The 25,102-nt window shown below is 37.2% G+C and overlaps 1 protein-coding gene across 2 annotated transcripts in view; it reads left to right on the top strand.

The window, feature by feature from the left end:
- Positions 1-25,102, top strand: part of Pkp2 (plakophilin 2) — an 83,333-nt gene that overhangs the window by 56,622 nt on the left and 1,609 nt on the right. For both annotated transcript variants that reach the window (XM_047549865.1, XM_047549866.1), the window contains exons 7-12: positions 10,926-11,043; positions 12,017-12,181; positions 13,159-13,332; positions 17,283-17,436; positions 22,253-22,442; positions 24,899-24,986. In XM_047549865.1, the coding sequence (XP_047405821.1) occupies positions 10,926-11,043; positions 12,017-12,181; positions 13,159-13,332; positions 17,283-17,436; positions 22,253-22,442; positions 24,899-24,986 (889 nt within the window). The remainder of the gene's footprint in view (positions 1-10,925; positions 11,044-12,016; positions 12,182-13,158; positions 13,333-17,282; positions 17,437-22,252; positions 22,443-24,898; positions 24,987-25,102) is intronic.

The following is a 25,102-nucleotide window of genomic DNA, read 5'->3' as shown; positions in this document are numbered from 1 at the left end:
TTAGAGTGATACCATCTTAAACAGTTTAGAAAAACAAACCAAACACTGGTTTGAATGACTTCCAAAATCAAAATATAGCAAAAATTTGGGAAACTGAATGCCATATTATATATGCTTATTACATATGTTTTTATTTCATTTATTTATTTATTTAATTTATAACCATAATAACATTTATTGTGTAGTATGTTCTAGAAACCGTTCTAAATGCTTTTTAGATTTTTCTCAGTTTAAACTCAGCAGCAGTCACTATAGAATAGGTTTTCCCTATTTTGTAGATTGGGAAACTGAGGCTCAGAGACATTAAGTGATTTTTTTTTCCAAAGTCATATAACTGATAGTAGTAGACTGCACTCAAATTCAAAAAATCTGTCTTCAAAGCCAGGGTTCTTATTTTAGATGTTTAATGTTTGCCATAGGTCCACAGATTACTGACATGTAAAGAACTTCTATTCTTTTCATTCTCACATCACAGGGTCAGATAGACCAATTTACAGTCAGCCTTAGTTCTCAGTAGGGTATTATTTCTGCATCTCAGTGTTTTTGTTTTAGAGTCTCTGTGCAAGTACATCTCTGAACTGCATTTCATACAGAGAAGATACAAAAGATGAGGATTGTGAAGTGGGACATCTTTCCAAGAAAGGAGACAGCAATGTAGATAACTTCAGAATAGATGTCACAGTGAATATAAAGGCTGCTAGTATATTCAAGATGTTAGAATGTAAGAAAAGACTTTTAAGGAACCTCTCATCAAATAGTGCCCATTTCAATGACACTGGAAGTATCTATTGAGTAATTGCTTTTTTATGTCCCTGGTTTACTCAAAAAAGATTTTAAGAAGGCACCTTGGTTCCTTATAGCATGTGCAACCTTTTTCAGTTTATTTCGGATGTTGACCACTTAATAAGAGTCTTAGTTGCACAAATTTAGCAAATATGTTAATCGCTATAAATTTGAGTATTCTCTCCCCCAGTGGGTTCAGAGCCAACTATGAACCTAATTGGCAACATGAGCAGTGTTTTTGGCATTGTGTTTGACTCAAATTAATGTAGTAAATCCCTTCCATCTACTTTGGAGAAGTCACACTAATGACTTGCCATTGAGATCATTTCTGGTCTGCATATAGCAGCAGAGCTGAGTGAATCTGCTCTGCAGGTAAGGTGTTTGCTTTGCTAATAAACTTGTAGCACCAGTGACTCCAGTACTACCAGCTGGGAGCTGCTGCAGTGAGACAGCATTTGGCTAGAACATGCACAACTGCTTCTTTGAAAAGACCAATACCACACTGTCAGGCACCACATATTGGTCAGGCATCAGATCATTTATCCACAGGATTAGTGTCTGCCTGCAGTGGCATTTCTACGAACCTTGCCGTTTTCTTCAGGTCCTTTGGAATTACATACTTTTCCTGATTGAAATCACTCACTGAAAGGTGATACAGATTTTGTATTAGTGGTAACCATGTGCTCATACAGGTTTCAGTCTTTGTCTTAAATAATATCATACTAGCATAATGAACAGTAACATTCAAGTTGGAAGAAGAGAAAAATTGGTATACTCTAGTGTGTACTGCAGCCAGTGAGTGAGTGAGTGTTGGCATCCCTTCTTAACTCCATGTTCAGTGACATCATGTTGGTAGCTTAAAACCGACCATGATGGGAGTATTTTTATTAAGAAATTGGCAAAGGCTACAAGTCAGCAAACTCCCCTTGCCTCCAGAATGCTGACTGTTAAACATTTTCCAGTGCACCACTGGCATTGAATTTCCATTAATTGATTATTCTAACATCAAAATGTGAATAACCAATATAGGCATATTTCTCTGACCAACTCTTTTGTTTTCTTGCAAGATATCATGAAACTTTTAGTGTGTTGCTTGTTGTGATTGGAGAAAACCTACAAAAATATCCCATTCTTTTTTTTCCCAAAATAATCTAAATTTATTTGGAGTAATCAATATAACTTAGTTAAAATATTTAATAATTGATATTCTTCCAAATATCTCAAATTCCAAGATTTATGTGACAACTAGAGAATTGTACATTACCAAAAAAGCCATAGTTTCTGTATGCGCACGTACACACACACACACACACACACACACACACACACATAATCACAAGCCGCCTTTTTTTTGTTTAGTATGAATTCATACTACCAGTTCCTTGCGAGTTAATGTAACCTTTTGTTTCTTCCACTTCATTAATTAGAAAACCTATGGAGGTAGCATAAAACCAATGATTGTTATTAGGGATAAGTCTGAAATTTCTGCCAAAGATTTATCATTACTTCTCCATTCCTCCATATAATAATTATGGTTTCTTTCATCTCTTTTCTTTTCTTTCTTCTTTCCTTCTCCTCCCCCATTCTTCTTTCTTCTTTTAAACGACAAGAGACAGAAGCAATTTATAGGTAAGAAATAAGTGCCTTCAGGCAGGCACTTAAGTGGGTAGGCATATAAGACTGTGAGGCACAATGGCAGCTCTGTTGGGCTAGAGAGTGGTGAAAATGATTGCCCCAAGAGGAGGGAGAGTCAGTTTTGGGAAACATTTCAGGCCAAACAAAAACATGTCTAGGCAGCCTCTGTTAATATTCTCATTCTTCATTTGAAGACATTAAGTACCAGAGACACTTCCACAATTATAAAACCAGTTGTCTGAAATTTGAGGGTGGCAACTAGTCCAGCCTTCTTGGTTGGCCCCTTACCACTAGTTGGCCTTTATTCTTGCTTTCCTCCAACCCTCTCATTATTCTTTGAGTAATTATTAAGTGACTGCTCCATCCCAAGCATGTTTTTATCTCTGGATATTTCAGAGAGAAGTGGGATCTATCTTTGCCCAGGAGGAATCAGGGTTTAGTGGAGGAGACAGGCACCTGAGGAAATAATGACAGTTCCTTTGACAAGAAGTATAAAAGAGGTATGAATAGTCTGATATGGAAGTCTGGGATTACTTGACTAACAATGCATGGAGGATTGAAAAAATTTTCTGGAGAAAGTCACACTTAAGGAACTGTGAAAGGATGAGTAGGTTTTTGAATGTCCCTCTCAATCCTTAGCTCAACATTCTATCAACTAACTAGTCTATCTCTATCATTTTTAAATAACCATATTAAAATATCAATTAATAAATCCCTGAAAATTCATTTTGCCTTAGTACAGTTTATCAATCATTTACTTACAAGAAAGGCTTATAAAATTGTTGCCTTTATCTTATCAACACAATCTGGTTCTGCATGATGAAAACCACCCCAGAATTTGTGATTTTGTTTAAGATGATAGGATAAAATGACAGCATACTACCATAGCATATTATAAAACATATACCTTTTCCTCAAATATATTTTATGCTTATGTATGCCAGTTGAAGAGGAAGAGTAATTGGTAATACATGGCTCCTCCAAATACTTAAACTTCACTTTCCTCCACATGTCATGGTGTGTGAATATGTTCTGATGAATGTACAGTATGCTTTTATTATTATAACATAAATTGACTAGAATTTATGGATGTCTTAAAAGAAACTTTCATCATCATTTTTACTATAAATCTAGCTGGGGTGGGAATTGGAAAGAAAGCAAATTAACTTTTTAAAGAAAAGCTGTATCAGTCTTCTTAATTAGCCATGAGTTAAATGGCAGTTTTATTTGGAATATCTAAACCAGTCACTCTCTGGAAAAGAATGTCTCTGTGTAAATTTTTAATAGATTCAGTTACACCTGCCTTCTTAAACTTGTACACACACAAAATGTACTGAAATTTAATTTTTATGCATATCTGAATAACAAACTTTGGAGCTTTATTGCATCTACATTTCCTTAATTATGCATTTTCATTCCAGTTAACTTTACTCATCCATCCTTTTTTCTAAATATCCATGACTGAAAAGTACTTGTTTGGTCTAGCCCTGTGCATAATCCCAGATAATTAAAAAGATACTTGAGGCTGGGGTTGTAGCTCAGTGGTAGAGTGCTTGGGTAGCATGTGTGAGGCACTGGGTTTGATTCTCAGCACCACATATAAATAAAGGTCCATTGACAACTAAAAAAATTTTTTAAAAGATGATTAATTAGGGGTCTGTAATATCACTGCAGTCTGGATAAATTATAATATCATATACTTGAAATAAAATATCTGAAAAGTATTTAAATGGTATCAAACTGCAGAGTAGCAAGGCTGATGTGTATTCACACCTGAGTTAATATATACATTTGGATGGTTTGTCTTACTAACATTAAAGTTAATATTTTTTCATACATACTATAATTTTAAAATGTGAGCATTTGTTGTAAATTCACAGAAAACTTAATGATGTTCAAATTCTCAGGAATTAGGGACTAACCATTGTCAGTTCTTCAGGCCTGTTATATAAACTCCAGCAATATGAAGTTCAAATTAAAGTTTTTAGAGAATGACACGTTTGTTACCTCACTTGAGTGGGGGTTCCCCCTCCCAATTCTAAGATAATATATATAATAAAACATTAGCAAATATAATTGAAAATAAAATGGGAGTCTAATTTCCTTGATTAACTAATAACTCATTTGGTTTTCCATAAGAATATAGATTTTTAAAGCGAGAGAGAAGTTATTTTTTTTAAATCATAATCTAAGTGTAATTACTTCTGGAAAATAACTTACTATGAATCTATGAATGAGAGATGTAACAGTGGAAACAAAATGGAAACTCAGTGGAAGTATCCAGACAGTTCAACCCAGAGAATGACTTACCTAGAAATAGACAATTGATTATCAACCCTAACCTTGTTACTTAATTATCTAAACTCTTCAGACCTGATATGTAAACACCAGTAATACGAAGTCTCTTACTGGTGGAATTGGCAATATTTCTAATTATGTCACACTATCAGTCACAACTATGTCTTATTTTGGTTATTTCAGATATTCAAGCAAATACATAGTTTAATGGATTAAATTACTTTGTAAATCTCTCTTTAAGTAAATTTAAAGGTATAAGCTGTATTTAAATGGGTAAATAAGGTCTTGATTTTGAAAATGATTGTTTTATAAACTCAACTTCAAGGGGGTTATTAGGTCATTATTTTAAAATCTCTCACAATTCTTAAGTTTTTAAAGCAAACAAACCAATCAGTCAAAACCAATATGGCCGAGCTTGGTGGCATACCACTGTAATCCCAATGGTTGTGGAAGCTGAGACTGGAGGATTGTGAGTTCAAAGCAAATTAGTGAGGCCCTATCTCTAAATAAAAAATACAGAAAAGGACTGGGGATGTGGCTTCATGGTTAAGCGCCCCTGGGTTCAATTCCTGGGTTCAATAACTGGTACAAAAAAAGAAAAAAAAAATATGACCACACTCACTTGGTCACCCCATCAAGTTTCCCCAAACCCTGTGATTTTAAGACTACATGTCCCAGCTGGGGTATGGTGATGTATACCTGTAATCCCAGCTGCTCAAGAGTCCGAGGCAGGAGGATAACAAGTTCAAGGCCAGCCTGGGCAACTTAGACTATATCTCAGGAGGAGAAAAGGGGTCTAGAGATGTGGTTCAATGGAAGAGTACTCCACAAACATGCATGAGGCCCTGAGTTCCATCCCCAGTACCACACACACACACAAAAAAAAACACAGTACATGTCTCATTGGAATTGTCAAGTAGTCTATCTACAACCAACCAAGCCCTTTGAAAGGTTGCTTCTCTTGAGACTAAAATTTTCCATTGTCCTACTCACCTCCTTGCCAGATTGATTCACATCAAAAACTGTCCTTCAAATTCACGTCATGTACAACCACAAGAATGGGAAGATATACTCCACGTATGTATAATATGTCAAAATATACTCTACTATCATGTATATCTAAAAAGAACAAATAAAATTTTTTTAAAAATAAAACTACCCTTCACAGAAATTATATACATCTCTTTGCTAGAGAAACTCTGTTCTTACCAGTCCATAAATACTGACTCCTACTTGGAGCCTGATTCTGAGATAATTATTAAAGAAAACACATGAATAGGAATAACAGAGAGGAAGAAGTAAAGGAAACAGAATAATGTTTATTTATTATATCAGAAGGATTATTTTTGCTGGTTTTTCTGCATTGATTAGTTTGAGTTTCTTGGACAGAAAAGGAGAGAATTCCCAAGAGTGTCTTTGTCAGAGAGTTTTAAAAACATCTTAATGTATAAAGAAAAATCCCTGTGTATAGCTTAAATTGAAGGTGGTATTCTATGAACTGTATATTACAACACCAGAAGTCTTTAAAAACATTTTTTAAACTAATATCATAGACCGAACTTCTTCATAAATAAATAAGGGGGTTTCTGGTGCTTCTGATTGAACTCAGGACTATGAGCATATTAAGTACACACTCTACCACTGAGCTCCACCCCCAGACCCTAAATTTTTTAATATATTATTTTTTAAATGAGTGGGTTGATATAAAACAACTAATGACTTTGTCACTGTCCTGCAGCTTAAAGTCAGTGCGTGTCTTGGAGATGCAAAATATCTGGACATCATATTATTCTACTCTAGGTCTTGAGCATCTTATTAATCCTAGTCTGATACCCAGACATCTCCTATAGATGTCAGGAGTGCTTATTCAAGTTGCAGTGGCTCCTCTGTGTACTCTTTAAATTGCAGTTTGCTGTTTATAATCGATTTTTATGGAATTTGGCATTCTACCCCCAAACAATCTGTTCCAGCTAATCAAGAGGAAATGAATGTTGCCCACCAACCACATGATTTCTGGCTGAATTGATTACAGAATTCCTTTGAAAGATCCAAAAATGCAGGAAAGCAAAGCTAAAGGATTTTTTTCCTCCACCCTCTTCTAATTTTTGATGTGTAGAAGATTCTGACATATCTTTATACGATTAATATTGATTTGAAAGGACCACATTGTAGATGTTGTGTAACCTTGTTCTACCTCCCAGTGCTTCTGTTTGCAGACTGAACAGTAAACTGGCTGATGTTTGCTGATAACTTCAGGAACTAATGTTGACTTCAGAGTAACAGACAAGCACTTCTCTTGGCATAGGGATTTAGTTCCTCTGCCAGTTCAAATGAGGCTCCCCTTTTGTTGAATGCAACCACAAGCTGCCTCTGCTGCTTTCTCTTGATTAGTAACAGACAAGGCCCAACTGTTTGACATGTATCAGTTGAGAGATAAACAAAACCCAGACCTAAATCTCAAATAACAGGAGGAAGAAGGATGCTTCCTTATCAGTCAGTGTCTTATCAAGTGACAACTCTGGTCTTGGAATGGACTCTGAGTCTTCCTACCAAGCACTTAATGGACCGGGACCACTTGAGGCCTAACTGCACAATTTATGACATGTGGTGGTCACTATCTCAATATGCTGAACTGGCACCATAACCACTATGTCTTGTATTTAATGCACAAATAAATGGTGGATCAGTAAGAAATCACACCACTGTCAAATAGAAATAGCCCTACTTAAAAGAGAAATTTCTGCCTCTTCAAATTATGTTTTGTTGGTGAAGTATCTTGAAAAGCTGTACACCAATCTCTTTCTGCCATTCCCATGTCCTGGTAACTTAACTATAGATCTATAATCTTTGACTCTAAATATTTTCTATTGGCTCATCATTTCCCCAGGTCACTTGACTACATATTAGACACTGAGCTTGAACAGTCTCTGTTATAACACACTTCTTTCCAGAGCTGGAAAACTAGACATATGTGAGAGCATACATGCACATAGTCACACAAACACCTAATGTGGAAAGACTAGTAGAAATGCTGTTAGAAGCAGTCAGTCCTGATTTTAAATGCCAGTCACAGGTCTGTGTTCTGAATGAGATTCTTGGGTACCCTAATTTTGAAGATTTTGGAAAATTACAGCTCATCATAAGTTGCCTACTATAAATGTCTAGTGCACACACTGAATGGCATCTAGTTTTACCATTTGACTTGGCCCATTCTTTAATTTACCTTAGGAACTTAAGGTTTCATCACACAGTCATTAACCTTAACAGAAACATACTGTTCCTCCTTTGAACAATAGGTCCCTGATGTGTTGTTTTCTTTTCTGTTTTTCATTGTGACACTCAGGAATGTGTGAGATAAGTGGTCTTGGAGAGGGTCAAGAGTCACAGATTTGCTTTAGATAAGACACCTGAAGTCTGTGACCTCTCAGAGACATACAGAGGTTCAAATTCTGTCTTCCCCACCTCTACTACAAATCACATTGCCAGAAAAATTCTCTCTGGTATCAACTTACTGGCTGCAGGTCAAGCTGATGCCCCCTCTGGGCCCAGTGAGAGAAAGAACTCCAAAAGCCCTGCCTTCCTATGAAGAGTTCATCTCTTCCATCACTTCCCCCCTCTTCTTAGGCCCTGGCCCCTATCCTGCAGCCCCGAGGACAAAGACCTGTTTTTAAAAAATGAGTATACACAGTACATAGCTTTTGTTTTCTTAAAGGTACCCACATGTTTCTCCGACTTAGGCTATATTCTACCAGGAAAAATGAGCCTATAATTTAGCCACATTTAAACCATGGGCACTAAATTAAACATTTCCCATATGTTCTATTAGTAACTGATAATCATTATCAAGTAACTGCTGTGTTTGGAAAAGTAACTTAAACTCTTTGGAACTCATTCTCTTCTTTTTCAATAAGATAAATGATTTGTTATATTTCATTTATAATTCTGAGTTCTTTTCCATATTAAGCCCACATTGAATTACATATAAGAAATAGTAATATTTTTCAGGATTCAGGGATCACATTTTAAAAGGATCAGTTCAACTAAGTGTAGCCATATTAATTCTCTGATTTCCATAGATTTAAGTATTAGCTCTTGAAAAATACTTTCAGAAAGGTGTATCATTTTCTACAGTTATTGGTTTTTCTCAGACTAGTACAATAACAAATTACTTTCTGTCTAATGGCTTCTTTTGATGGGTTAAGAGGTATAAAATAATCTGTACTTATCGTTCATATTTGGTAGTTAAGTAAGATGGGAACTATTTTTGATATGCAGGCACAAACACTGAAGCAGTGGGGTTCCATGCACTTTCTGTCAGCAAAGATATCAACTGCCAGAAACCCCTGATAAGTCTCATTTCAAGCAAGTAGAGTCTGGATAATACTAAACTACAAGACAACAGTTAGTACATGTGAACTGGTAGTACTGCCAATGAATTACCATTGTGACCCAAAATAAACACCCTGAAATTAAACAAAGCTCAGTCACCCATCTGCAAGGTATGTAGTAGGCTTAGCTGATGACCAAGACAGACCTTTTAATTTTTCAAAGCAATTTGAAACTACTGCCATTTCTTCAAGACAGAGGTTGAAAAGGCCAAAGAGAAACTTTCAGGATATGATAACATTTTCTTGTGGTTGGGGACATATGGTATTTGCTGAACAAATGACAGACGCAAATGAATGTTAGATGAGGTTTGTTCTTCTGGACCAACCTGAGCATAGAATAAATAAGGTCTTCCTATCCCAACTTTACCACTAATTTGCTTAAACTTCTTGGAGCACAGTTTCTTTGTGTGTAAAATTGGGAAGCAGAAAAGATGCTTTTTCAATTTCTGTCAAGTTTCTTCAGTTTCCATCATTCTAAAGGGCTCCAAGAGAATACATAAAGCATATTGGTTTAAATGATCATTTCTTGACCAAGAAAAAAACATAAAAATTGTTTTATTTCCAGTAAACGAATTCGTTCATTATCTTTTTTTTTTTTTTTTTTAATTGACAAGGTGTCAGACTTTTTCCAAGTACAGCAAAATTTAAGGGTTCCAGGGACGTAGCTTGGTGGCAGAGCATTTGCTGAGCATGTGCAAGGATCTGGGTTTGGTCCTCAGTACCACACAAAATAAATAAATAAGGAAGTGAATCTTTAAAAAGAAAACTCAAATGAGAAACAAAATCACAGAAGGGATTTTGTTAAAATAAAAAATCTCATTGTATCAATTTATCAACTTTCAATTATTAGTATGTTCTAAGTTTTCAGTGTATTAGACTTTATCTCCTCAACTATTGAGTCATGAGATTGCCATTTTTATGGTTGATAACAGCAGTCAAGAATTATTAGTTTCACAGAAATCAACTTATAGAAGAGATCTCTCTGGGATTCCCATTTCCTTTAGCTCTTGAAATATGTTGGGCACATTTATTTCTTTAAAAGCAGTATTTGAGGGCAGAAAGGCCTTTGCAATCACATGGTCTACATCTGCAATGTAATCCCCAAATACATTACTTTGCTGTGTTTGATAAGCTTCCTTTCTCTATAAGGAAGCAACCTCCACTTGTAGACTTGGTTACTGTTTATAGAAGGGTGTCATGCTTAGCAAAATTAGAAAGAGACTAAGTGCGAAGATATTTATAGGTCACGTTTTTGACTCGGGTCGTGCACACTGGAAACTTTTCTTTGACATGTCTCTGCCATTTTAGTTACGGGATCATCACACTTTAAAGCATTTGGTTTAATCTTTATCAAAATTGTTTATACTGAAACCTGAATTCCAAAATAATGTCTTTGCAAATGAGGAAACTGAGGCCCAGAGCAACTGTAAGTTATTTGGAGTTGAGATGTGGAGTACCTTGGGACTTGGATAGCCCATGTATTGCTATCTCTAATGTACCATTTGTTCTTTCAGTTACAAAGCACCTGCCTCATTTCTGCCTTCTCAAAATAGGGTGAAGATTGGGTAAATAATGCTTTGACCTTGGTACTTGAAGTATATAGAAAACGCATTGAGGTTACTGTGTGTTGTATGGATATGTTGAGAAATTGTGTTTGGATGTGACGACCATTAGGCAGTTAATGATTTATTGGTCTCAGATAACTGTCACATCTATACAAATTTGGCATTTCCAAATACTAAAAGAAGCATCAAGTAAAGCTTCAGAATGAACACCTGTGGGATACATGGCCTATAGTTTCTTGTTTATTTGTCCTAATAGAAACATGAGTTCAGCAGGCCCTGATGGGAGGAAAGTGATGAGAAGATGTGATGGACTCATCGACTCTCTGGTCCATTATGTCAGAGGAACCATTGCAGATTACCAGCCAGATGACAAGGTAATGTGAGAGTAAAGTAGCTCACATTTTGAATTTCCTATTGTGACTTACTGTGTTGCTTCAGAATAGTCTTAGAATAGCTGCTTGAATTTAGATTTATTCACTGGTCATTTGCTGAGCCACAGATTTTGCATATGTGCTTAGAAATATTAAAATCTATCTAGTCTTATTATTTATTTTTCAGGCGCAAATTTCTAGTTATCTGTTTAACAGCTTAATGTGGATATTTAGTAGGTGCCCAAATACTAAATGTTCAGCATTAAACTTAAATTCATTTCTTCCCTTTGCCCCAGACTTTATCCTTCTCTGTACAATCCTTAATGATTATCACTGTTCACCAAAAAAAGTAATCTAAGTAATCCTTGCCTACCTACCTTGCTTCACATCCCATTCCACTGGGCAACATATCACATTCTACCTCTGAAGACTTAGTTCATCCACTCTTTTCTTGTGCTAGTATTGCTGTCAGGTGTGCATCTAGCTATTGCAATAGCCTCCTAATTGGTCCCTATAAACAATATCAATTCCTATTATCCAACTCAGCATAGCTACTTAATTATGTATCTAAAATATAAAATTGTTGTGGACACACTCTAAAAAGTAAACTAGAGGGCTGGGGAAGTAGTTCAGTGGCAGAGCACCTACCTAGCATGCATGAGGACATGGTTTCCATCCCAGCACCTCTAGAAATCAAAGAAAAAGTAAACTAGAAACCTTCCCCATTTTTTAAGAAATCCAGCTTCCACTTCTCAGCATTGTACTCATGATCATTCATGATTTAACCTTAGCCTTTCCAGCCATAATCAGTCATTCCATTTACCCAGATGCCCCTCCCCCGGACTTGCCCCCATCTGAGTGTACTCATTTGCAGCCAATAAGCCTTGTAAGAGCTGAAGCCTAGTAAGCCCTGGGAAATTGCACCCAAAGGATATCTACATGCATGTGAACAATATTCATATCCTTTTTTTCCCAGGCAACAGAGAATTGTGTGTGCATTCTTCATAATCTCTCCTACCAGCTGGAGGCAGAGCTTCCAGAGAAGTATTCCCAGAGTATCTATATTCAAAACCGGAATATCCAGACTGACAACAACAAAAGTATTGGGTGTTTCGGCAGTCGAAGCAGGAAAGTAAAAGAGGTATATTGGGAGGTCCTAAAGAGAGAGAAGCAGGGAGACCAAAAATGAGTGTGTGTGTGTGCGTGTGTGTGTGTGTGTGTGTGTGTGTGTGTGTGTCTGTGTCTGAGTAATTAATATATGTTAAACACTATTTTATTTTAAGGTCTTTTAATCCTTAAATCAATCCTATGAGGCATGTGTTATTAATATCTTTGTTTTCCAGTAGAGGTACAGAAAAGTTCATTAATTTTCCCAGATTCATTCAGCAAATAAGTGGAGGGAAAAAAATTGAATTTCCAGCAATCTGGCTCCAGAAGTACATTGTTAGCCTTTAAACTATACTACTGTACACCTTGTAGGTTAGGAAATAACCTTAGTGCAGTACAGATGGAAGTATATATTTTGATTAAACATTAAAAGTAGCCCTGATATTTGGCTCTGGGAATTCTGAAATCAAACTTCAGACACAATAAAATCAAACCTCATAGGAAAAAATAACATATGTATTTCCATACTGACATGAAAACTGAAAAAACGAGATCTGCCCTTCTCCACTTTGGTGTCTGTGAACTTGGAGAACAACTGGTAAATTTAGAATGCTGATGCTATCATGGACACTACACGAGGTTCTGAGAGAACAGTACTGTTTTTCTTATCTTTAGAGTGATTTTGACCAGTTTAACTTTTAACTTAAAAGTAGCCTGAAAACCATTCTAGAAGGACCTGTGCCTAGTCTAATTCTCTTAATGGTCTCTCACTGTGAAATAGGAGGTTGGGGAATGTGGAGTGGTGTTAGGAAGAAATAGTTACTGTAAGCTAAGAGTTAAGTAATTAGAAATCATACATATTTGCTTTCTAAATTTCTATTTCAGTGGCTTCTTATTATGCAAATTGTTAGTATTTCTACATAGTATTTCTGGTCTGTTGGCTTGGATGTAGAATTAGACATCCCTTCAAGTGCATTAATTCTGGATTCCCTTTTGTGTGTGTGTGGTTAGCAATATCAGGACGTGCCAATGCCAGAGGAAAAGAGTAACCCCAAGGGTGTGGAGTGGCTGTGGCACTCTATTGTGATAAGGATGTATTTGTCCTTGATCGCCAAGAGCATCCGAAACTACACACAGGAAGCATCCTTAGGAGCTCTCCAGAATCTCACGGCAGGGAGTGGCCCAGTAAGTACCATGTCCATTTTCTTACTTTTTAAGATAATGACATTATAAACATACCTACATAAGGTTCAGAGATGAAAAAATGAGGTAAGAGCAGTTTCCTCACTTCAGTCAAGACAGTTCTGAGGAATTGCCTCAGCTTCTGTAACACTAGGTCAGACTGTAAGTACAAGACTTATAGATACTTGTATTGCTCAGTGCTTTTTCAGTTACAGGTCTCAGAATCCAGCCCTAAACAAACTTCAGGGGGGGAAATGGAATTTATCTTGGAACTGAAAAAGATTCAAGATGGGTCTTCTTCTGTCCTGACTGGACTTTGATACTCCAATGATGATTATGACTTTTTCCATCCCTGAGTTCTATTTCCCTCTATTGGTTTTGCTCTCAAAGGCCCTACCCATATAGCAACAAAGATAGCTAGGAATTATTTTAGGCTTACATTTTACCAGCCTGGTGTCTCCACAAGAAAAAACTATTTTTCCAGTTGCTCTATTAAGAACTGAGAAAATGTGGTTCTTTGGTCTGATGTGAGTCTCTTCAACCAGGACCTGTGGGCGTGAGGCCATGAGGTTGGCGTGAGGCCAGGCCTGGGTAATGTGCCAGGGGCCTGAATTTGAGCAGAAAAGGATCATGGCCACTTGTACAACATGAACTGAAATGGTAATGGAGTGGCTCTCTAATGGAAAACCAGAATGTCGTCATCAAATGAAGGAAGAATAAATGCTGGGAAGTCAAAAACAACGTATGTCTATTGTAGTACGGAATTAGAAAGGACATCTGTGGGGTTGAGGATGTAGCTCAGTGGCAGAGCACTTGCCTAGTGTGCACAAGGCCCTGGCTTCAATCACCAGCCCCACAAAAGAAAGGAAAGGGGGAAAAAAAGGATATCTGTGCTTTCTATTCTAGAAATTCAACTACAAAATAAAGTGTTGATTTTCTTTCCAGATGTACTTACTTTATACCAGCAAAGTAAAAAAAATACATAAAATAGTAACAATTTATTTCCCTTCCCAGTATTTTATGCAAGGTTACATATTTATGGATTCTGTAAATGATTTCAACTAAGCTTATATTCTTTGCCTTAAGCTTATATTATTTGCATTGATTATCAAATGATTACACTTCTCCAAAATAGCTCATTGTAAGGCTAATCTTCAATTATCTGTCCCCATAGAGAAAAGCACTCTTATAGGGAATAAAAATGTTATTTATTCTTTACTTCAGAATCCACATTCACTTTTAATATTAGTGGAGTTACACAGAAGCCTGATCTTTGTTTTGAACAAAATTGAGAAAGGATAAAACCAATATTTGTCTTATCAATTAGCATTGTGGTTAAAAATGCAACCAAACTTTGAAAGGAAAGCATACTTGTGTACGGAGAGAACCTGAAGTTCCCTCCTTTCAAGGAGTATGTGATCTAGTAGGAGGAGACACACTGCTTAGAATAGTTGTAGCCTGGAGAACTAGGAGTAGTGGTGAGGAAGGCACCAGGCAAGGAGCTGGGTGGTCCATACCGAGATGCCTCCCCTTCCTTCTGTAGGCAGTGGAGGGTCATGGAAAGGTTAAGACTGAGGTGAACCATAATCAGATTAAGCTGTAGAAGGATCACTCTGGTACAAGGCTTTGAAATCCCTGCTGTTGTTTATAGCGGATTGACTAGCAATATTTGAGTTCCCAATGGAAAATGGAGACCATAAATTTGCAGAATTACCAGTAGGAAAGCACACTGTTTGTTCTAGCAGTGTTTGGTAGCCAAGTATAAAATCAGAAAGGACAAAAAGCTAAAGGAACCCCACATTGCAGTGTTGGTAAATGGGTGTAATGTAAGCTAGAATGACAAGCATGTTGAGGTTTTTAGAAAGGTAATATTTGATGTAATGGTCCATGTACTCCAGTGTAAATAAGAAATATAAGACAGGGGAGGATTGATGACTTGAGGTGTGGGAAATGAAAGTTGAGATTAAAGGGCTGGGGGTTTTGTTGTTGTTGTTGTTGTTGTGTTGTTTTTAGGCATGCTGAATATCAAACCCAGGAACTCACACAGGCTGGGAAGGTGCTCTACTACTAAATGATACCCCCAGCTCAGGACTGGGGTTCTCGATGAGGCTGAAGAGAAACGTGTTAGGAGTGAGGGAGGGAGAGCAAGGAGGACAGGAAGATGTTTTCAGAGCGTGGCATTGCCAGATTTATGTTTCCAGAGGCAATGAGCACAGGTTCTGTGTGACCACCAGAGCAAGCAGCTGGTACACGAAGATGGAAGTCAGTGACTTTGGGGAAGTCTAGGAACTGTGCATGGATAAAAGGTGGAGAGGGCTGTGAATCAGCTCCAGAGCCTCCAGAGAGAATGCCATACAGTGTTAGAACTGGATGGAGTAACTCAAAGAGCAGGGCTTCTGCATCCGAGGGAAGACAGTGTCATCTAGACAGGCTGTTAGGGAGAGAGAGGAATGCCCAGCCTACCTCCCAGCGCAATATACAGGAGATGTACAGAATGAATAGCTTCTTCCCCAGATGGCTATGGGAAGTGGATTCCTCCCAGAGAATAGTAAATAGTCTACCAAAATGTTCTGCAAATTAGTGAAAGACAAATTGTGATTCATCTAACAGTAGAACAAACATTTTTGAAATAGTGGTAATTAAACGTGTTTGAGTTGTATACACTTTGAGAACCTAAAGAAAGTTATGCACTATTTCCCTGAGAATGTCAAATATAAACACAGGAATAATTTTAGGGATTTCCCATCCCCTCTCTGTAGCTTATCCTGGACCCTATATTAAGAACCCCCTCTCAACAGAGAAACAACATGTATCCCATTTGTTTACAATAATAAAAAAAAAAAAAGAACCCCCTCTCTAACATGGAGTAGAGAAATATAAGAAAAAGAAGGATACAGCTGGGGCAAGGGGCGTACATGTTTAGATGGGACAAACGGCATCCTGAACAATGTCAAGAGTTATAAGAATTTTTGGTATGGTAGCTCCAAAATTAACTTCAAATAGAAGCCTAATATGAAGCCACAAACGCAAACCAAGGCCTGAATTAGAGGTTTGTTGATGCTATGAAGAGCCTAGTCAATATTTAGAACCTCTGAAAGAAGACTGCCTGCCTAATTCCAAGTCTGAGTTGCCTCTAGTGGCCCTGGACCTCGACCAGCAACTTGTACATGTGACCTCTGATTCAAAGCCAAGAATTACAAATAACCTAATAAGCAATACATTCCTTTCTTTAAAAGCCAGACATCTCTTTCAGAATAAACTGGATTTTGTTTGGAAATGACAAAGCTTGTTCAGATATGTGAAATGCCCAAACAAACAAAAAGAAACAGAAAAGATAACTAAGCTATTCACCAGTAAATAAGTTGAAGTGATAATCAAAGATGTCTTCCTTTAAAATGTTTTCTTAGTTCAGTTGACTGTCTAGGCGAACACAGATTCCATGTCACCACAGAAGTGAGTGACTGATGTATAGCTATGTGACTAAATTCTATCAAATCCATAAGAGAAACACAAGAAAAGGAAAAGAAAACCCATTTGATTTATAAATATAAATGCAGAAAATGTAATAGCTAACCAAATCCAACAATGCATTTAAAAAATATTAAACCAACTGTTTCTATCTGGTAATTAGATTGGAAACCTAATAAGAATTTAAAGAAAGTATCTTTAAACTGGTTTTATTTCAGTTCTAGTTTTTTTTTTTTTTAACGGAGTTATTTACTTTTCAATATGTGTATATTTTTGTTGACTTACTTATTTTGTGCATGCTGTGCTGGGGAGCAAACCTAGGACCTCATATTTGCTTGGTACATTACCATTGCTATGCTCTTAATGCCACAGTTCTAGTTTTTCAAACATCTAGTTATCTACCAAAAAAAAAAAAAAAAAAAAAAACCCTTAATATTACCATGAAATCAAATGTAATAGCACTTACAGGACATCTCGCAAAACAGATGCCAACATCAGTAGCCCAGACGGTTGTCCAGAAGGAAAACGGCCTCCAGCATACCCGAAAGATGCTGCATGTTGGTGATCCAAGCGTGAAAAAGACTGCAGTCTCTCTCCTGAGGAATCTGTCTCGGAATCTTTCTCTGCAGAATGAAATTGGTGAGTCAGTATAAGTGTCTCATGCCATATGTACATGTTGAAAATACAAGTGCAGCAAGACACTGTCACTATCACGTTCTTTTGGCAGTGATGAACTAGAACTGTGAATAAGGTGGTAAGTAGGTCTGGCTGTTGTGCCATATAACATCAAGGGCAGCCTTTCTCACTGGTCTCAAATTGGATTGTTCTTAATATCCAGGCATTTAATTTGCTTTAATTACTTACAGAGGAGAAATTTTAAACCAAACTAATATTTAACTAGATAAGCAAGATGTTTGACATTTTTCATCCTTCAGCCATGCCATTCAGTGAAGTCTTTAAACTTCATTGATGTTGTTCAGGATGTTCTCCATTTGACCTGCTTAAGCACCACTGTACTAGAACATTAAGAAAACTTACACAGCAGTTGTTTACTTTAGAAGTTTGGCAGTGTGTTAGACTGGAAAAAGAAAGGATAGAAAAGGAATCTGGATGTAGCCAATTTGGCATAGACGGTCTTTAGAATAAATACAATGAAGCCTATTTGCCTTTTTTTATTTGAGAGACTGCATTTCAGATGAAGACAATTACTATGATACATTATCATAACATAATTTTTCATTCACTTGCTTATAACAAGACATATTGGATAAATGCTTGTCAAATCAAGTAAAAATATATAAAATGAGATAAAAGGAAGAAATGCTAAAATTATGCATACTTCCTAATGCTCCATAAATTGATCATTTCTAAAACCTAAATTCAGTTTTTCACAAAATTCCACTAAAATTATAAGCAAAATTTTTTTGCATCTCTTAGTGGATTAGATTTTGGAATCTGCACACATGAATAGCACCAGGGATATCAAAGTCTGTCGTGTGGTTTAGTCATGTCGTTTTCAAAGACAGCCACACCTGACAGGAGGTTCATATAATGGTTTCAAGCCCATTATAAATATAGGGAGAGCCTGGAAATTTCCAGTGGATCTAAAAGAAACCTTGCCATGGGCATTCTCAAAATTATAAAAGCATTCTTCCTATTGTCTATTTTGGGGGCTTTTGTGCTAGCTTCTGTAGAGGTGTATTATCCTTTAGCCTTTTTTATTCTTTTTTTCTTTGCCCATGTGAAACATTGACTCCATCTCTAGAATATTGCCAAGGAAAATAACTGTGTTGTGCACATTAGGCATATACCTTTGGGACAGAAATGCTGTCAGTTTCTAACTGTTGGAAAGTTATAGTAACCCTGTGGTTACTGTGCTTCTAAGGACAACAGAGAATAGATCTCAGCAAGATTAATGCAGTTTTAAATTCCATATTGGTTTTATGCAAAGTATATAATTTAAATAATAGAACTTGTCTTGATTCTGAGTTTTATTAGCCAGGAATAAGTGAAAATCTATTTGAATACATGCTTTGTGTTTCTCATGAGAGATTTCTGTGCCAGGGAACTTTCCACGTGTCAACTGGGAATGAAGTCACATTTTACTTGTGTTTACAGAAAAAAACTTGAAACATTTTTTTCTCAAAAACTTGCAGATAGGCAACATGGCATAGTGACAGCATAACATCTGTCACAGAGAGGAGATGGCTTGCATCCCACAGTGCTACTTTGCCAACCCATGTCACCTTGGCTAGTCACTTAACTGCTGCACACCAAGGGAAATGAGTAATTACTACCTCATAGTGTTTTTCCAAGGATCAAATAAAGTAATGTGTGTATAAGCCCTAGGAAGCAGCAGACACAGCTCTACAATTCCAGGTCACATTTAGTCATCGTTACAGGTGTTTTCAGATATGCAAATATTAAAGATCTTACCAGGCCCACAGTCCATTCTGGAATGAAATATACATCATACACACACACACACACACACTCTATTATGGTATGAAATTTGCTGGTATAAATAGTTGTACTTTTCTAAGAAAAATAAACATGATAGAAAATGTTAGATTCTAACTCCTTTAATTGCCACTCCTCCTTAGCCATGCCCCTGATTTCTAACCTTGACCTTGACCTACAGAGGTAGACACTCATGGCACAGTGAGGAAGAGAAAGCAGAGCCTCTTCCTGGGCAGAGTTCTCAAGTGGACAGCCTGGGTCTCTGCTGCCATTGCTGCACTCTCAGAGAGACTGACCAGGTGTTTGTTGTTCAGTCGTCTTGGGCTTATCTCCATGTTAGTCAATGAAATAGGTTGAAAGTTCATGTTCTCAAGGTCTTTGATACTGTGGTTTAACAACCTGTTAAAAGGAGGTATGCTTCTGATAACAAGCATCTATTGAGAGCTTACTGTGGGCAGGGCATAGTTAGCACATGGTAGCTCCTAATTCCCTTAAAAAAAAACCAAAAAACTGTGAAGTAGATACTGTTATGATACCCCATGTACAAATAAGGGAAATGCAACATTGAGAGGACAAGTTACTTAGCTTGTCAAGGCCCAGAGCCATTGAGTAGCAGAGGAGGACTCAAACTAAAGAAGTCTGGCTTCCGAGGCTAAGCTCTGGACTTACCACTATGCCATGATGCATAGACACGGTAGCGATCAGCCCTTTGAGCAATAAGCAAGTCTTACCTGCCATCAGGTTTGGGTATTATCCAGTGACAACACATCATTCAGTGCCTTTTACTGAGTATCTCTCTGTTTCAAGAATAATGAGTGATGCTGGAAACACAGAAATAAGGTAATTGTAGTTAAGAAACCCATAGTCCCACTTGAAATTCAGACAGACACATATATTATTATAACTAATTATAATCCAGTATTAGAGAGGCGTGGTTCAAGGTGCCACATGGACACAGATGACAGAACAATAAGATAAATATTTGTTACATATTCATGAACAACACAACACTGTATTAAGGAGCTGTTGGGAAGCAGTGTGAGCTACAAAAACATGCTATCAATCTTGAAAAGGAGTTCCAAAGTAGTTAAAGAAGAAACTATATGTGAAAAGAACTATTATAAAATTTAAGTACAAATTTCTATTGCCCAAAATATTTATACCCTAGGACAAATTACAGTGAAGACTTCAAATATCAATACCTTTCTTGCTACCATATAAAAAGTCAAACTTGCCAGGCATGGTGGTGCACACCTGTAATCCCAGTGACTCAGGAGACTGAGACAGGAGGAGCGTGAGTTCAAAGTCATCCTCAGCAATGGCAAGGTGCTAAGCAACTCAGTGAGACCCTGTCTCTAAATAATATACAAAATAGGACTGGGGATGTGACTCAGCAGTCAAGTGCCCCTGAGTTCAGTCCCCAGTACCAAAAAAAAAAAAAAAAAAAAAAAAAAAAAGCCAAACTCAAACTTCTAACCAAGATGTTTACACACATGGTGGAAAAGAACATCTAAACTTGTTCATTTCTCTTTAAGGTAGTGGTATTATCTATGTATTGAAAAATTCTGGGAAGTACAGATAATTTTTAAAAATACTTTAGTTCACCATTAATACTATTATAAAAACAGTTCTTATTAACATTTTAGTATAGTTCTCATATATTTTCTTTTGTAGAATTATATATTCCTTGCTTAAATAAGTCCTGATATTTCATGTAGAATATTAATATAAACATTTTCTTGTTGTACATGCTTTATAGATGTGTTTTGGAATGTATAGCATTCTTTGCATGTATATTTTAATCATATTCCTATTATTTGGATATAGGCTTTTATAATTTTCCACTTATATATAATGCCATCAGAAAGATCTCTGCAGAAAACTTTTCTATTTTTAAAGTGATTGTCTAAGGTGTATTCCCAGAAATGGAATTACTGAATTGAAGAATATGAACTTTTAGGTCTTTGTGTATAAGCCAAAGAGTGGGATAACTGGGTCAAAAAGTGGGTTCTTTCCAAGTTTTTTTAGTATCTCCACACTGCTTTCCAGAGTGGCTGCACCAATTTACAACTCCACCAACAATGTAGTTTGCCTTTTTCCCCATATCCTCACCAACATCTATTATTGTTTGTGTTCTTGATAATAGCCATTCTAATTGGAGTAAGATGAAATCTTTGAGTTGTTTAATTTGCATTTCTCTAATGTTAGCATACTACAGTAACGCAGCCACATCAATGTTTATAGCATCTCAATTCACAGTAGCTAAATTGTGAACCAACCTAGATGCCCTTCCACAGTTGAATGACTAAAGAAACTGTGGTATATATACACAATGCAATATTATTCAGCCATAAAGAAGAACAATATTATGGCATTTGCAGATAAATGGATGGAATTGGAGAATATCATGCTAAGTGAAATAAACCAATCCCAAAAAACCAAAGGCCGAATATTTTCCCTGATAGGTGGATGATGATATATAATGGGGTCGGGGGGATGGGGGTGAGAAAAGAATGGAGGAACTTTAGATCACATGGAAATGAGAGGGAAGGGGTATGAAAAATGTTGGAATGAGACAGACATCATTACCCTATGTACATGTATGATTACACGAATGATATGAATCTACATTGCGCACAACCATAGAAATGTAAAGATGTACCCCATTTGTGTACAGTAATCAAAATGCAGCCTGTAAAAATTTTAAAAATTTAAAAAACAAAAATAAAAAAAAAACTATGTCTAATAAGAAAGAATGAAATTTTGTAGATTCTTGTCACTTCTGTCAAATTACTTTGTGAAAAATTGTTAATATGCTGAACATGGAATATCTTCAGATGCTCTTCAAATGTTCAAATTTGCTTGTTGAAAAAGTTCATCTTCCTTGACCAACTGTGTTTCCTTTTTTTTTTTAATGTCTTTTACCCAAAATGTGTTAGCATCTTGGGATTAAGAAAAATCTTTCTAATCAAATGTCTTTTCTGTCATCTTGTAGCCAAAGAAACCCTACCCGATTTGGTGTCCATAATTCCTGACACAGTCCCAAGTAATGACCTTCTCATTGAAACTACAACTTCCGCCTGTTACACACTGAATAATATAATCCAAAACAGTTACCAGAATGCACGGGACCTTCTGAACACGGGGGGCCTGCAGAAAATTATGACCATCAGCGCAGGAGATGCGTAAGTCCTTCAGTATCTGCCCATCAGTGTCTCTTCTTTCCCCACCACCTCCCCTGTCCCGTTGTGAATGTGCCATCAGTGAGTCCTGTGGGCACAATGGCTACAAACTGGCCCAGACCATCTGGTGATGAGGCAAGTGAAGAACTGAATCAGCCAGGCCGCTCAGTTGTCCATTCTCCTCTGAACATCAAGAGAGAGGCAAACTCTATAGCTTCTCTTGGAAGTGTACTCCAGCATCTTACCAACCTCATGAATTAGTTTCTCAGGACCACCACTGTGATTTAAGAGAAGCAGAGGCAAAGCTGGATCCTATGGACAGGGAATGCCCTTTTCCTTGCTTAGGTCTGTTTAGCCAGTGTCACACCAGGCAACTTAGACTGAGCAGTGAGACCAGGGGCAGTGGAAGGTGGCTGCCAAGAAATTCTTGCTTTCTCTGTCATATCCCTTCTACCCCTGATCCTTTAGCAAATAGAAGGCCTAGTCATATAAGTCATCTCCCATCCCTAATCCTGGGTAACCAAATCACTACTATTAGTTAATTTAGAGTGATGGATGGGAAAGAGTATGAAAATCATCATCTTGTTCTCTTCATACAACCCAGAATTGCTTGACTTGTTACCTTGTTACAAATATAAGAAAAAAATTTTTTTTCTTTTTTAGTGGTAGGGTTCAAACCCAGGGCCTTGTGCATGTTAGGGAAGTGCTATATAACTGAGCTATATCCCCAGCCTTCAAGTTTCCCTTGTAAATAACCAAAAAAATGCTGTCAGAGCCTACCTGTAATGAGCAAACAGACTTTACCTGTAGCAGACAAATGTGTGTTCGACTGTACAGAGGTGAGAACAGGGGTTTGGTATATCCAGAAATGAGCAGTCGTCACTTCCAGTGCCACCTGCCCAAGGAAGATCTCCGTGATCCTCTGCAGCCTGCCTCTAGAGTACCACAGAGTCACATGATCAAAAATAAGCCTGGACCCCAGGCTAGAATGTCATTTTCCCCAAATTCACCTCTTCCCAGAGCCTGACAGGTAGCAGTTACCTTTGTGGAGAAAAACGAATTATTACTACAAAACAGAAACAACTCTTCCAAGTTGACACCTAAACTCCTAAGCAAACCTCCCTAAGGTAATACATACATACTAAGGTAGTATGATTTTAATTATTTGAGTATTCAGATGCAATAGTTGTTGCTCTTAGGAATATGCCATCACTTTTGGACACTTCTAATAGTTTAGCAAGATAGGGGGATGTCTGCTGCAACTTATGTGTTGCCCTGAATGTCCACTTGTGAGTGGTTCCTCACATGACCTCTCAAAAAAAAAAAAAAAAAAAAATTAATAGGTGCTTCCATTTGTCCCTGCTGCTCTTTCCCTATTTGAGGTTGTATATCTGACCTATCATTTATTAGCTAGCCTGGGAACTCATTATCATCTGCATCATTATACCTTTGGATAAACAAGTTCCAGAGTGCCAAACTACCAACTTAAAAACAAACTATGAATATCACCACCTTGCAATTTAAGAACTTTTTATGATTTGGGGTATTAGAGACTCAGAGCATTCATGGATTTATTTGTATTTAGTTATTGCCAATTGACTAGAAAAGTTTGTAGGGTACTAAAAATCTGTGAGATGCTAATTTGAGTACCGTCTATGCAGGGCTGGTGGGAAGGAGCAAGGCTTTAAACTGATGTTTGACCTCAGTGTGCTCTTCTCCCCACAGCCTGGCTTTCTGGCTTCTTGGTTACATGTTTATAAGTCCTGTGATATGGAAGGGGGCAGAAAAAAACACAACCTTTATTACTTTGTTTAAAAAAAAAAATTCAGCATGTACTTATGAGGTGTTGGAAGAGAAAGAGATCCAAGAAGGCACTGATCTTCGGTCAGAAATAGGAAATTCAGGACACATTTAAAAGAGAACCTCAGAAACAAATATCAGTGTCAACTTCAGTGGTGACTCGGATTTAGAACAGTAACAATTTCTCCATTTATTCTAAGCCATAAAGTGATTCTGAAACCATTTTAACAAGTGCTGCCACAATCATTTATTTTATTAACTTGAAAAATTACTCCTACATTGACACCACTGAGTCTAAGAGGTATGTGGATATCATCCATACATTCCTGCATTGGTGTTCAATAATGTCAATTGCGTTGTTAGTAAATTCAAGGATGTGTAACATGTCTAAGGATGTATTCCTTATAAATATCAGGAATTTTCTCTATAAAATATTTATTAGCACTGCCCTAGTGGTTTAAAAAGATTAAAACAACAATTAAAGGAACATGTGGGGCCCTGGGTTCCATCCCAGCACAAATAGAGGAGAGAACAAAAGTGGCGTGCCATCTCCATTCTCACCCAACTCCTCTGGCTGCCAGGGCCATGGCTGCAGAGGCAGAATGTCGGAAGGCAGCATCCAGAGCCTTCACACATCTTGCCTTGTCCTTTTTTTCCAGCTACGCCCCCAGCAAAGCCAGCAAAGCTGCCTCAGTTCTGCTGTATTCTCTGTGGGCACACACGGAGCTCCACAACGCCTACAAGAAGGTAAGAACACTGATAGCCAGGGCGTCACAGTTACCCAGCCAGGCAACAGTCACCTGTCTGGTGAGAAACCACTAGAAAACTGCATTTTCTCTTGTGTGAGAATTGTGTTGCCTTTC

Source organism: Sciurus carolinensis, chromosome 4 (genome assembly GCF_902686445.1).
Source record: "Sciurus carolinensis chromosome 4, mSciCar1.2, whole genome shotgun sequence".
Lineage (NCBI taxonomy): Eukaryota > Metazoa > Chordata > Mammalia > Rodentia > Sciuridae > Sciurus > Sciurus carolinensis.
Note: the sequence above shows the minus strand (reverse complement) of the source record. Positions and strands in the feature narration are given on the sequence as shown.